Source organism: Elephas maximus, chromosome 3 (assembly GCF_024166365.1).
Source record: "Elephas maximus indicus isolate mEleMax1 chromosome 3, mEleMax1 primary haplotype, whole genome shotgun sequence".
Taxonomy (NCBI): domain Eukaryota; kingdom Metazoa; phylum Chordata; class Mammalia; order Proboscidea; family Elephantidae; genus Elephas; species Elephas maximus.
In genome coordinates this window covers 51,354,412-51,368,260 of record NC_064821.1, presented here as the reverse complement: position 1 = coordinate 51,368,260, position 13,849 = coordinate 51,354,412, and the positions used below count along the sequence as shown (strand labels likewise).

Here is a 13,849-nt window from a genome sequence, read left to right as displayed (position 1 = left end):
ATGGAGTGAGAGAGCTGAGTGCCTGTGCACAGGAGGCTTCCTGGAGGAATGGATGCTTCCAGGAAATTATTGGTGGAGCTACAGAGCTTTGGAATACTTGCCCTGGTAGCGCAGATGAGAGCATGAGGCCCAAGGAGCTGAGAGGCCAAGAAACCAGGAAACAGAAGCTGAAGAGACAAGGAACACAAGAAGCTGAGTTGCCTCAGTCTCAAAAAGTATGGCCACCACCTCAGGGGTTTCATAAGATGGAGCCATGGCCTCTGGTGTTTCTAACGGTGGAGCTGACACACAGATGGACTAGGAGAATGGTGCGCCTAAAGCTGAGGCAGTAGAGTTGCTGGAAGGCGGAGCTGAAGCCTAGGACCAAGGAGCCTCCACTCAGAATCCAGAGAGTGTGGCCAATACCTACAGTCTGGGGGGCATGTCCATTGTGTAAATTGTCTCAGAGAACACAGGATTATTTTCAAAGCCTTGAGAGTTACTGTAATGTGTTCTGTTGACTTGCTTGGTACCTGTTATCCCTTCTTTTCCCCCAGTTTCTCCCATTTCTAATGGAAATATCTAGCTTGTGCCTGTCCTGCCATTATACCCTTGAAAGCAGATAACTTATAGTCTAGGCTTCACAGATGAAGAGGAATTTTTGGATTTTGAACTTGGAGTTAAGATTTTTGCTATGATATGTTTTGCATGTTGCAAAAATGTGATTTTTTGGGGGGCCAAAGGGTGGAATGTCATGGATTGAATTGTGTCCCCCCAAAATATGTGTCAACTTGGTTGTTAGGCCATGATTCCCAGTATTGTGTAGTTGTCCTCCATTTTGTGATTGTAATTTTATGTTAAAGAGGGTTAGGGTGGGATTGTAACACTCTTATCCAGGTCACACCCCTGATCCAATGCAAAGGGAGTTTTCCTGGGAGGTAGTCTGTACCACCTTTATCTCAAGGGATAAAGAGGAAAGGGAAGCAAGTAGAGAGAAAGAGCTTCATACCACTAAGAAAGCAGCACCAGGAGCAGAGCACATCCTTTGGACCTGGGGTTCCTGCATGGAGATGCCCCTAAACCAAGACTGACGATAAGGACCTCGCCAGAACTGACAGAAAAAGCCTTCCTCTGGAGCTGAACCCCTGAATTTGGACTTGTAATCTACTAGACCGTGAGAAAATAAATTTTTCTTTGTTAAAGCCTTCCTCGTGTGGTATTTCTGTTATAGCAGCACTAGATGACTAAGACAGGTAACCTGTTCTTCTACAGCTGTTTTTTCTTTGGAAGCATTTGCTGATTCTGGGCATGGGCAGAAGCCTGGAAACCTTGGCTGGGAGTCAGATAAGCTAGTAGAGATTTTGGCAGAAACTTACAGACCTGCACAGCATATGGCTGCATGAGGGCAAAACCTAAGCAGGAAGCCTCTGAAAAGCAAAGTGGAGTCTTTCAGCAAGTTTGAGAGACAAAGATTAGAGTTTGGGATCTTCAACGGAAAGGGTCTCTGCAGAGTACACCAGATTCTTAGTTGAAAATCCTGGAGAACCAAGGGCAAACTGGAGGTAGACTAAGAATTTTCAGGGCAGCAAACCAGTCTCAACTCAGTGCAGTCAGGGACTGTTTAAGGTGATCAGCCAGAACTCTATCTGCCCAGTGGAGGGAAGGATAAACCTTCTCTGGAGGAAGATAACATCATTTGGTCCTGTATGTATTTTTTACGCAATGTTCAGCATTCAGTAAAAAAATCATTAGGCATACCAACAGATTGAACTGTGTGACCAAAAACCACATGAAAGAGACCACAGAAATAAATTCATAGGTGATCTGCATATTTGAAAGTTAGCACAAAAGAACTTTAAAATAACTATGATTAATACGTTTAAAAAAATACAGAATATGGACAAAATAAATAAAATCATTAAGAATTTCAACAGTGATTAAGAATCTACAACAAAGAATTAAATAGAAATTCTTGAACAGAAAACCATGACATTGCAATTAAAAACTGTATAGACATTTAATAGCAGGTTAGACAAAACAGCAGAGAGAATTAGTGAACTGGAATATCTAAACCAAAGCATAGAAAGAAAAAATAGAAGAGGATAACCCAGAAAAGAACATTAGAGACACAAGGGATTTAGTGAAAAAATCAAACATATGTGTAATTAGAGTCCTAAAAGGAAAGGAGACAGAGAATGAGGTAGAAGCAATATTTGTAAAGATGATAGCCAAGAAGTTTCTAAAACGGATGAAATTCATCAAACCACATATTCAAGAAACATTGCGTACCCCAAGCAGAACAAAGACATAGAAAATCACACCCACATATTATAGTAAGACTGTTGAAAACCAAAGACAAAGAGAAATCTTAAAAGCAGCCAGTGAAAAAGCATAATCTTTCAAAGGGGCAACAAAAAGATCTACAGATGACTCTTCCACAGAGATGATGGAAATCAGAAGAGAGTGGAACGCTATCTTTAAAGCGTTAAAAGAACATAACTGCCAATTTAGAGTTCTACGCTAGCAAAATATTCAAAAATGAAACTGAAATAAAGACTTTTTCAGACAAACAAAACTGAGAATTTATCTCTAACAAATGTGTACTAAAAGAAAGACTAAGGAGAGTTCTTCAAGCATAAGGAAAATGATCCCAGAGGGAAACATGAAATTGTAGAATGTAATGAAGAACAACAAAAAAGGTAAATACATGTTGCTGTTGTTAGGTGCCGTTGAGTTGGTTCTGACTCATAGTGACCGTATGTACTACAGAATGAAACACTGCCTGGTCCTGTGCCATCCTTACAATCATTGTTACGCTTGAGCCCATTGTTGTAGCCACTGTGTCAATCCACCTCGTTGAGGGTCTTCCTCTCTTCTGCTGACCCTGTACTTTACCAAGCATGATGTCCTTTTCCAGGAACTGAGCCCTCCTGACACCATGTCCAAAGTATGTAAGATGCACTCTCGCCACCCTTGCTCCTAAGGGGCATTTTGGTTGTACTTCTTCCAAGGCAGATTTGTTCGTTCTTTGGCAGTCCATGGCATATTCAATATTCTCCGCCAACACCACAATTCAAAGGCGTCAATTCTTCCATCTTTCTTATTCATCGTCCAGCTTTCACTTGCATATGATGCGATTGATGATACCATGGCTTGGGTCAGGCACACCTTAGTCTTTAAGGCAACATCTTTGCTTTTCAACACTTTAAAGAGGTCCCTTGCAGCAGATTTCTCAATGCAATTTGTCTTTTGATTTCTTGACTGCTGCTTCCATGGCTGATGATTGTGGATCCAAGTGAAACGAAATCCTTGACAATTTCAATCTTTTCTCTGTTTATCATGATATTGCTTATTGGTCCAGTTGTGAGGATTTTTGTTTTCTTTATGTTGAGGTGTAATCCATACTGAAGGTTGTGGTCTTTGATCTTTATCAGCAAGTGCCTCAAGTCCTCTTCGCTTTCAACAAGCAAGGTTAGGTTGTTAAAGCAGGTTGTTAATGAGTCTTCCTTCAATCCTGATGCCCCGTTCTCCTTCATATAGTCCAGCTTCTCGGATTATTTGTTCTGCATACAGATTGAATAGGTATGGTGAAAGGATACAACCCTGACCCACACCTTTCCTGACTTTAAACCACTCGGTATCCCCTTGTTCTGTCCAAACAACTGCCTCTTGATCTATTTACAGGATCCTCTTTTTTTCATGAGCACAATTGTTTTGGAATTCCCATTCTTCTGAATGTTATCCATAATTTGTTATGATCCACACCGTTGAATGATTTTGCAGTCAATAAAGCACAGGTAAGCATCCTTCTGTCATTCTCTGCTTTCAGCCAGGATTCATCTGACATCAGCAATGACATCCCTGGCTCCACATCCTCTTCTGAATCCAGCCTGAATTTCTGGCAGTTACCTGTTGATATACTGCTTCAGCTGCTTTTGCATGGTCTTCAGCAAAATTTTGCTTGCGTGTGATATTAATGATATTGTTCTATAGTTTCCACATTCAGTTGGATCACTTTTCTTGGGAATAGGCATAAATATGGATCTCTTCCAGTTGGATGGCCAGGTAGCTGTCTTCCAAATTTCTTGGCATAGACGAGTGAGCACTTCCAGAGCTGCATTTGTTTGCTGAAACATCACAATTGATATTCCATCAATTCCTGGAGCCTTGTTTTTCACCGATGCCTTCAGAGCAGCTTGGACTTCTTCCTTCAGTACCATCAGTTCCTGATCATACGCTACCTCTTGAAATGGTTGAATGTTGACTAATTCTTTTTGGTACAATGACTCTGTGTATTCCTTCCACCTTCTTCTGATGCTTCCTGCACCATTTAATATTTTCCCCCACAGAATCCTTCATTATTGCAACTCGAAGCTTGAATTTTTTCTTTAGTTCTTTCAGCTTGAGAAACACTGAGCTTTTTCTTCCCTTTTGGTTTTCTATCTCCAGCTTTTACACATGTCATTATAATACTTCAGTTTGTCTTCTTGAGCCACGCTTTGAAGTCTGCTGTTTAGTTTGTTTACTTCATCATTTCTTCCTTTTGCTTTAGCTGCTCAACATTTGAGAACAAGTTTTGGAGTCTCCTCTGACATCCGTCTTGGTCTTCTTTCTTTCCTGTCTTTTTCAATGACCTCTTGCTTTCTTCATGTATGATGTCCTTCCACAATTTGTCTGGTCTTCAGTCATTAGTGTTCAAGGCATCAAATCCATTCTTGAGATGGTCTTTAAATTCGGGTGGGATATACTCAAGGTCATATTTTGGCTCTCATGGACTTGCTCTGATTTTCTTCAGTTTCAACTTGAAACTTGTGTATGAGCAATTGATAGTCTGTTCCACAGTTGGCCCCTGGCCTTGTTCTGGCTGATGATATTGAGCTTTTCCATTGTCTCTTTTAAATATATGAGTAAATACAAATGAATTCTGACTCTGAAAAATGAAAATGTAAGGTCTTGTGGGGTTTAAAATGTATGTGGAATTAAAATGCATGCAACAAAATTGCAAAAGGTTGAAGGGGAATAAATGTGATGAGTGCATGTTAAGAGTCTACTACTATCAGGAAAGTAGTAAAAGTAATAATTTACAGCATTCTGTAATAAGTCAAGGATGCATGTTGCCATCTCTAAGGTAGTCAGTGACAGAATAATAAAAAAAAATTTATTAATCCAAAAGAAGGCACTAGAACTAAGTCTACAGGGGCCCTGGTCCTCACCACTTCTATGAAACTCTGGGGGGATGGAAAGGGTAAGACAGGCTTTTTTAATCAGGTCAGGGGACTTGTCTGAGCAGCTGGACATATTAGGCAGCTCTTTCTACTGTTAGCCCCTCCCAGCTTCCCAATCCAGCCAAGTACCTTTCCCCAGGGTATCTCCATTCATTCGTTCAGTCATGTCTTAGACAAATTCTTACTAAAGGATGCCTGCCACTGTGCTAGGGGCTAGGCCTATAAGTATGAACTAGGCACAATTCCAGTCTGTCATGGATTGAATTATGTCCCCCCAAAAATATGTGTGTTAACTGGGTTAGGCGATGATTCCCAGTATTCTGTAGCTGTCCTCCACTTTGTGATTGTAATATTCTGTTGAAGAGGATTAGGGTGGGATTGTAACACCCTGACGAGGTCACATCCCTGACCCAATGCAAAGGGAGTTTCCCTGCAGTGTGGCCTACACCACCTTTTATGTCTCAAGAGATAAAAGGAAAGGGAAGCTAGCACAGAGGGGGGACCTCATACCACCAAGATAGCAGTGCCGGGAGCACAGTGCGTCCTTTGAACCCAGGGTTCTTGTGCAGAGAAGCTCCTGGTCTGGGGGAATATTGATGACAAGGCTGACAGAGATGGAATGCCTTCCCCTGGAGCCGATGCCCTGAATTTGGACTTCCAGTGTACTTTACTATGAGGAAATAAATTTCTCTTCGTTAAAGCCATCTGCTTGCGGTATTTCTGTTATAGCAGCACTAGATGACTAAGACACAGTCCAACAAACTCATGCTCTGTTGAGACAGATAATTAAAACAGATTTTTCTCAAACATTAATGTACAAACGAATCACCTGGAGATACTGTAGTTCTGGGAAAGTGCCCGAGATTCTGCATTTCTAACAATCCCCCACGTGATGCCGATGCTGCTGATTCGAGGACTGCACTTTGATTTACAAGGAATTAAACAACTAAAATACAGAGTGACAAGTGCTATGATGAAATTGTAGCTCAGAGAGGTGAACTAGCTCGCCAAAACTGCCACCACTAATACAGTAACTGGGATCTGACCCCAGATACACCTAACTCTAAAGCCTGTGTATGCTTTTTCCTGCTTCCCCTTGGGAGAAGGAGGGTGACTGTGGGGGGGGGAAAAAGGTAGGGTGGCCATTTGATCCAGTCTCAGGAAAAAGCTGCTTAAGTTGGATCCTAACGGATGAACCAAGGTTTGCCCGGCAAGAAGTAGTGCTGGGAGAAAGGGTGAGGGATCTGGATTAGAAAGCCTGGATTTGAATCCCATTCCACCACAATAAGCTTTATAATTTTGGACAACTCACTTAAACGTGCTGTGCCTCAGTTTCCTCAACTGTAAAATGGAGATAATCATAATAGCACCTATCTCACTGGGTTGATGTGAGAATTAAACAAGTTATGTGGTGAATGAGTAACGGAAGAATAGAGGGTATTTCAGGCAGAATGATGCCTCCTGTGCCTAAGATTAGCCTGTTAGGATAGAGGACTGGGAAGGCACTGGAGTTATTGGCCGGTGGGGTCTGCTGTCCTTTCCTGGATGGGAAGGGTGACCAGGTTTATTCCTGGACACACTGTCCCAAGGTGTTGATGACAATCACAGCACCCACGATCCCCAAACACCCTCACATCTGCTAGCTCATCTACTCCTAATGCCTCTAGAAGGGTAAAAGGAATCAGTGTTTTACAAATAGGGAAACGCTCAGGGAAGCTAACTGACTTGTCTACTGTCTCCCTGGGTATTAGAGGCAGAGGACTCCTTGCTCCCTGGTCAATATTCTTTCCAGAAAGCGTTCTAATACCATCTCAGGAGAAAATAATACCCAAAACCTTTGGGGCAAGAGGTCTACGATTTCCTACCTCCCTCAAAGCTGTCATGTTCATTAATCATTAGCACTGATCAAGAAAAGGGGCTGTTCAATGATCACAGTGACTGCAAGCATGTAGCTGGCTCTGTACCACATTTGAGAAGAAAGGCTTTCAAGAGAAAAGATTGGGAAGGAGATCTGGGGCTTATCAATCAGGGGCACCTGGAAACCAATTCCATACTCCAGTGCAGCCCCTTCCTGGGACACACAAGGGGAGGTACACTTTGGGGTTCGGCAGGATCTCCTACCTAGTAGACTGCTTGGCCAGCATGGCCACATAGGTGACCACGAAGCTCTGAAACTTGGCACGCTGCTCCTCCCAGCGGTCATCCACTGAGTAGTAGTTGGGCAGGGGTGCTCCAAACAGGATCTCGCTACGCAGAAGGGAGCTCTTGAGGTTGTCTGCAGAGAGGCCTTCGTCCACATACCAGTAGAACTCTGGGTGAGTCATGGCCAGCTCTAGGGAGCCTGCAGGGGCAGGGGTGGGGGTCCATGGAGCTCAGCAGAAACTCCCGCCACCCTCTCTCAAGGTCACCCTGCCTTCCTCCCCACCTCACCTGGAGCCTCAACCCCCTTTCTAAGGAGCTGGGAAACTCCCTCCCTCATCCAGGGCTGCCCCCCTCCTAATGGGGCAGAGTGATGGCTTAGAAAATCAACCACAGCTGCCCGAGAGGAGTGACCCTTAGACCCGCTCACGTGTCCCCCACCAAGTTTACATTTTCATTTCAGTTTGTACTTCATCTAATTCCAACGCTCAGTCTCCACACAGACCCTATAATTCCACCTCCCCATTTCAGTCTGGAGCCCTGGTGGTGTAGTAGTTAAGGGCTTGGCTGCTAAACAAAAGGTCAGCAGTTCAAATCTGCCAGCCACTCCTTGGAAACCCTATGGGGCAGTTCCACTCTGTCCTATAGGGTCACTATGAGTAGGAATCCACTCGATGGCAGAAGGTTTATTGCAGTTTAGACTCCATTTGCCTAGAACTCGGTCCACGTCCTCCCGTAAAGGGCTCATCTAAGCCCTGCCCCTAACCCCTACAACCACCCTCTGACTTGCCCCAGCCTTCCTCAGGTCCCACCCCTAATCTGGTCTTTCTTCGACCCCCAGCCTCTGCCCTATCTTCCTCTGATCACATCCTCCATTCTCTATAACCACATGCCCGACCTCTCCCTACCCAATCTCACGCCCAGGCGCCATCCCACGGCATAACTCCCATCGTCCTTCCACCAGGTCTGCGCCCAAACCTCACACCCAAGCCCTGCCCCACACTCTCTCCCAGCCCAGTGCTTCTTAACTTCCACTGGCTCTAGCCTGACTTCGCCTCACTACCAAGTCCCACCCTATCCTCCTGCAGGCATGAACCCACCTCCAACTCTCTTCCAACGCTGCAAGTACTAAAGCAAGACCCAAGACTTCTCTCAGACCCCGCCTCAGGCCCCGCCCCAGCCCCTTCAGGCCCCGCCCCTTACAGACCCCACATCCAGCCCCTCAGACCCCGCCCCCTACAAGCCCCGCCCCCAGCCTCTCTCTCACACCCTGCCCGGTCCAAGTCCTGCCCCATGGCACAGCCAGCTCTCACCCCGGATGTCGGCCAGGTCCTGGCCCATGCCATCATAGTAGATCTTGCCACCTCTCTCAGTGGGGAAAAAGTAGGTCATGAGCGAGCTGGGCGGGGAGCAGTAGGAGTAGGAGCCGAGTGGCAGGTCCTTAAGGACCTCGTGGGGCTTCCAGCAGAACTCCCGGAAGCCCGGGTGGTCCATGATCTTGCGCTCAATCTCGTGGATTGTGACTAGCCGCTCACTGGTGAAAATGTTGCGCTCGGCGTCGCCACGCGCCAGGAAGATGAGCTCGATGCGCCAGTGCGCGTGCGTTTGGGTGTTGGTGCTCACGTATGCGCGCGAGTAGTCCCAGCGCGAGGCGCCGCGGCGAGCCCGGCTCTGATTGGCTGCGGCCGCCGCGGGGGGCGGGGCGCTGGGCTGGAGCCGCCCACTTTTGTCGGTCCTCGGGTTCGGAGAAGCTTCACTCTGGTTGGCCGCCAGATGCACCAGGGGCGGGGTCTCACGCCGACAACGCCCACTCTGATTGACTGCCGGTTTGGGGGCCGCAGAGATGTCCTGGGACAAACCTGGTCCACCGACTGGGACGCAGCGCGAGGTCCTGGCGGCCGGCCGGGAGCGATTGCCGAGATGCAGTTGCTGCAGCTGCTCCGAGATGAGGCGCTGAAGCGTCTCGGAGGTGAACTCAGCCAAGTCGCGCCGGTTGCGCCCCCAGGACCCAAACTGGGACTTGAGCGCCAGGGCGAGGGCGTCAAAACGCTGCGAGGCCTCGTGGTTGCGGATCTCGAAGGCGTTGTAGGAGATGTCAATGTCCAGTGGCGGGTAGTAGAGGAACATGAAGGCAGACAGGGCCATGGGGATGCTGCAGCCCAGGAAGAGTACCAGCCCCGCACAGCACGGATTGGTGAAGGCCCACCCCAGGGTACTCCAGAAGCCCGAGGCCGGGGGTCGAGAGGGCCAGGTCCAGCGCCGCCAGCAACACTGCCCTCCTGCCCCAGGGTGGGGCCCCGGCTTCTCGGCCCCACTAGGGGCCTCACCTGGGGCTTCCTCCTCTTCCTGCTCCTCCTCTAGCCACACATCCTGCAGCAAGGGGTCATCTTCTGAGTCCATAGCCTACAGGAAAGGGAGAGTGTCAATAGGCTAGACAGAGGGACGGGATGCGCCCAGCCCTGGGCATTAATTCTTCCGCTCATAACCAAATGCTAATACTGCAATGGATTTGCATCGAGCAGGCATTTAACTCAACTGAATTCAAAGAGCTGTGCACAAAACGGAAACCCTGGTGGCGTAGTGGTTAAGTGCTACAGCTGCTCACCAAAGGGACGGCAGTTCGAATCCAATAGGTGCTCCTTGGAGAATCTGTGGGGCAGTTCTACTCTGTCCTATAGGGTCGCTATGAGTTGGAATCGACTCGATGGCACTGGGTTTTTTTGTTTGGTGCACAAAACAAAGAAAAAATCCTGTTATTTTCCCATTACTTCCCCCAGCCAGATCTTGGCTTTCAAGGCCATGAGGGTGGCGGGGCGGGGGGTGGGGGGTGGTGGTGGGGGGGGGAATCACAGCCTAGCTGCAAACAGAAAAGATGCTCCTCCCACGTAAGGGATATTCGAGGGGAGTTTCGACTACACGGGATTTCCCAGTTTCTGTTGTATTCTCTGTCTTTAGAACCCGAGGTCTACGTAATAGGGAACTGCATTGCCAAAAATTTTTTTTTCCATTTAAACCATTTTTACGTGTATGTTTCAGAGCTTGGCTGCTAATCAAAAGGTTGGCAGTTCGAATCCACCAGCTGCTCCTTGGAAACCATATGGGGCAGGTCTACTCTATCCTCTAGGGTCACTATGAGTCGGCATCGACTTGACGGCAATGGTTGTTTTTTGTTTTGTTTTTTTGATGTTGTGTAGCTATCACCACTATCTGTTTCCAAATCTTTTTCATCATCTTTAACAGAAACTCCCTACTCCTTAGGCAATAACTCCCGCTTGCAACCACTTTTAACAACAATTGCAAAGGACCTTCAGGAAGTATCAGGGCAGAGGGGAAAGAACCTTTGGAATACCTTTGGAATCAGATAGACCCTGGTTTGGGTCCTGGCAGTGTGATTATTGGCAAGGCTGTGGTCATCTCTGAACCTCAGAGTCCTTGTCTATGAAATGGAGGTAGCCATTCCTGCCTCATATGATTGTGGGGAGGATCAAAGGTGGAAGAACTTTGTAGTCCGTGTAGTACATTAGTTATTATCTGTCACAGAAGCAGATTTTTTTGCTCCCCTCTGTAATGTGCTCGGCCATTGCCCAGGGGGCTGTGCCAGGGCTAGGTGGATGCCATCGCTCTCAAGAACCCTCAATAGCTCCCTGCCCCCTCTCTGGGATGTGGCAGCTGCAGCCACTGTTTGTTTGGCAGCGGCCACTTGATATGCAGCTCCAGCGACATCAAACCTTTGGATCCGGGCAGGGACCAGGCATCTGCCTCCTCAAGATTTGGAGACAAGCAGCAGGAGGCTCAAGCAGCAGGAGAGGGCAGGGCAGGGCAGCCCGAGCACTCCAGCAGGGTGGCCCGAAGGCAGGAGACAGGGAGAATGGCCTATGCATTCCAGGCATGTCTTGCCCCACTGTCCCGCCTGCCCTCTGTTTGGACCGAGAGAGACTCATTATCCAGTTAGACACCAAGCAGTGAGAGGAGGAAGCTAATTATGCCAGAGCTGACTAATTAATGCTGCTTTTCCCATTAACATTCTCCAGAGTGCTCCATTTCAACTAGACGGTCTGTCCAGGAAGGGGGAGCAGGGGCTGCCACCACCCCAGAGAAAGTGAGGAAGAGAGGGCGAGGGGAAAGAGGGAAACAGAGAGACAGAGACAGATGGGAAGAGGAGAGACAGAGGGGAGAGAGAGATGCAAACAGGGAAAAGAAGGGAGAGAGGAACAGTAAGGGTGAGTGAGGGGAGGTGGGAGAGGAGGGGTGCCCACTGCAGACTCTTTGGAAGAGGGAAAGGGCAAAAGGGGAGAAAACTGCTCCTGTGATATGCAAGATTCCTATCAGTGAAATAATTAAACTTCCCATTTGTGATGCCCTGAAGCAAGCCTGCTGAGGGATGCTAACTGTTCTGAGGCCCCATTTGTATTTGCAGAAACCCCTAAGTGTGAACCAACGGCAGCGCAAACTCATCCCAGTTCCAAGAGGCAAAACCCAGTCTGCATATGGAGGTGGGGGGTCTGGGAGACTCTGCTCATTCCCAGAGGTAAAGTGGTGGAGAGAGGCAGGGGCCACTTTTGCACTTTTTCTGGGAACTAAGTCTGTCAGCCCCACCCCCAGCCTCAGCCTTTCCATCAAGAAGTAGGCTATGCATTCCTTCCCCTTTTATCTGGGTGGGCTATAGCTATGGCAGAAGTAATGTGACTCCTGAGCCAAAGTAAGAAAAGGAGAGGTAGCCTCCATCTGGCTCTGCTGGGACATTTACTCTTGGAACCCAGCTGCCATGCTGTGAAGAAGCTCAAACTAGCCCATGTGGAGAGCCCACATGTAGGAGTTCCTGCTGACAACCCAGCTGGTAGCCGGCATCCACCACTGGCTATGTGAGTGAGGATGTCTTCAGATGATTCTAGCTCCCCAGGCATTGAGTAACCCCAGTCTTCCAGTCTTTCCAGCTGAAGCCCAGGGGACATGGAGTAGCAGAAGCTATCCTCTCTGTGTCTGCCCAAATTCCTGACCCAGGGAATCCATAAGCATACTAAATGGTTGTAATACATCACTACATTTTGGGATTGTTTGTTACGTAGCAATATTATCTAAAACAATGGCAACAGAGTCCTGTTTCATATGTGCAACTGAGAGCTCTGCAGAGAGCATCTGCTGAATTTAAATGACCAGAAAATTGGGCACAGCCACTCAGCCTCCCAGTGAGAGCCTCACAGCCGGGTGGACATGAGCTCCAAGAGAGCAGGCACTTGGCTGTCATGTTCCCTGCTGGTTCCCCTAGCAGCATAAACTACTCCTGGATGGGGTCAGTGCTTGGTAGATATTTGCTGAGTGAAGGAAGGAAGAAAAATCTCAGAAGAATTTAGACGGAACTTCCCCCTAGACAGCCAGGACAGTCAGATACCAAACAAAGTAAGTGTATGATTCAGAGTATGGGTTCTTCTGCCTGGACTGGAAGGGTCATTAAGAGCATGAAATGGACAAGGCAGTAAGTGGACTTGATGAGCTCTTTATCTATCTGTCTTAGTCATCTCTTGCTGCTATAATAGAAATATCATAAGTGGATGGCTTTAACAAAAAGAAGTTTATTCTTTCATAGTCCAGTGGGCTAAACATCTGATTTCAAGGTGCCAGCTCCAGGGGAAGGCTTTCTGTTGGCTCTGAAGGAAGGTCCTTGTAATGCATCAGTTTTCCCTTGGTCTGGGAGCATCTCAGCACAGGAACCTCAGGTCCAAAGGATGTGCTCTGCTCCCGGCACTGCTTTCTTGGTGGTATGAAGTCCCCAACTCTCTGCTTGCTCTCTTTCCTTTTATCTCTTGTAAGATAAAAGGTGGTGCAGGCCACACCCTAGGGAAACTCCCTTTACATTGGATCAGGGATGTGACCTGGGTAAGGGTGGTGTTACAATCCCACCCTATTCCTCTTTAACATAAAATTACGATCACAAAATGGAGGACAACCACACAATACTGGAACTCATGGCCTAACCAAGTCGGCACATATTTTTGGGAGGACACAATTCAACCCATGATGCCACCTTCCCAGTTCACCCCAAAAAGAAAGGCCGCCACAGGGGAAATCACACTAGACTAATGGCTCCAGGCCTGGCCCAGCCACCAGGTTTCTTTGTGGCCCTGGGCAAGTCCCATCCCCTCCTGGGGCCTGTCTTGCCATCTGGCAGTGGGATGGTAAAAGCCCAGGTCCTTCCAGCTGTGACACCCCTGGAGTCTCCGAGAAGCTCCAGACAACCAGGCGTTCTCACCTTCCAGCCTGCAGCCAAACTGAGGAAGGCCCAGGTGGTGAGTGGGGTCTGATACCAGATGCCTCACCGGCAACCACCTCCTCAGACCCCCGGCCAGCAGGCAGGATGGGCAGCATTTGAACACTTGTTTCCCTTTTTCAAATGACAGGAATTGATTAGCTTATCAAGGAGCTACTCAGTAGAAAGGAGCTAAAGGTGGCTCCCTGTGGCAGCTGTCACTGACTCAGGTAAAGAACTCGAAGTAGGGCCACAATCACAG

At 47.7% G+C, this 13,849-nt stretch overlaps 1 protein-coding gene across 1 annotated transcript in view; it reads right to left on the bottom strand.

Moving 5' to 3' along the window:
• DISP3 (dispatched RND transporter family member 3) overlaps positions 1 to 13,849 on the bottom strand; it is a 59,410-nt gene that overhangs the window by 23,198 nt on the left and 22,363 nt on the right. Inside the window, exons 2-3 of the mRNA XM_049875874.1 lie at positions 8,657 to 9,746; positions 7,326 to 7,545 (exon numbers count right to left, since the gene is read on the bottom strand). Of these exons, the coding sequence (XP_049731831.1) occupies positions 7,326 to 7,545; positions 8,657 to 9,743 (1,307 nt within the window). The 5' untranslated portion in view covers positions 9,744 to 9,746. The remainder of the gene's footprint in view (positions 1 to 7,325; positions 7,546 to 8,656; positions 9,747 to 13,849) is intronic.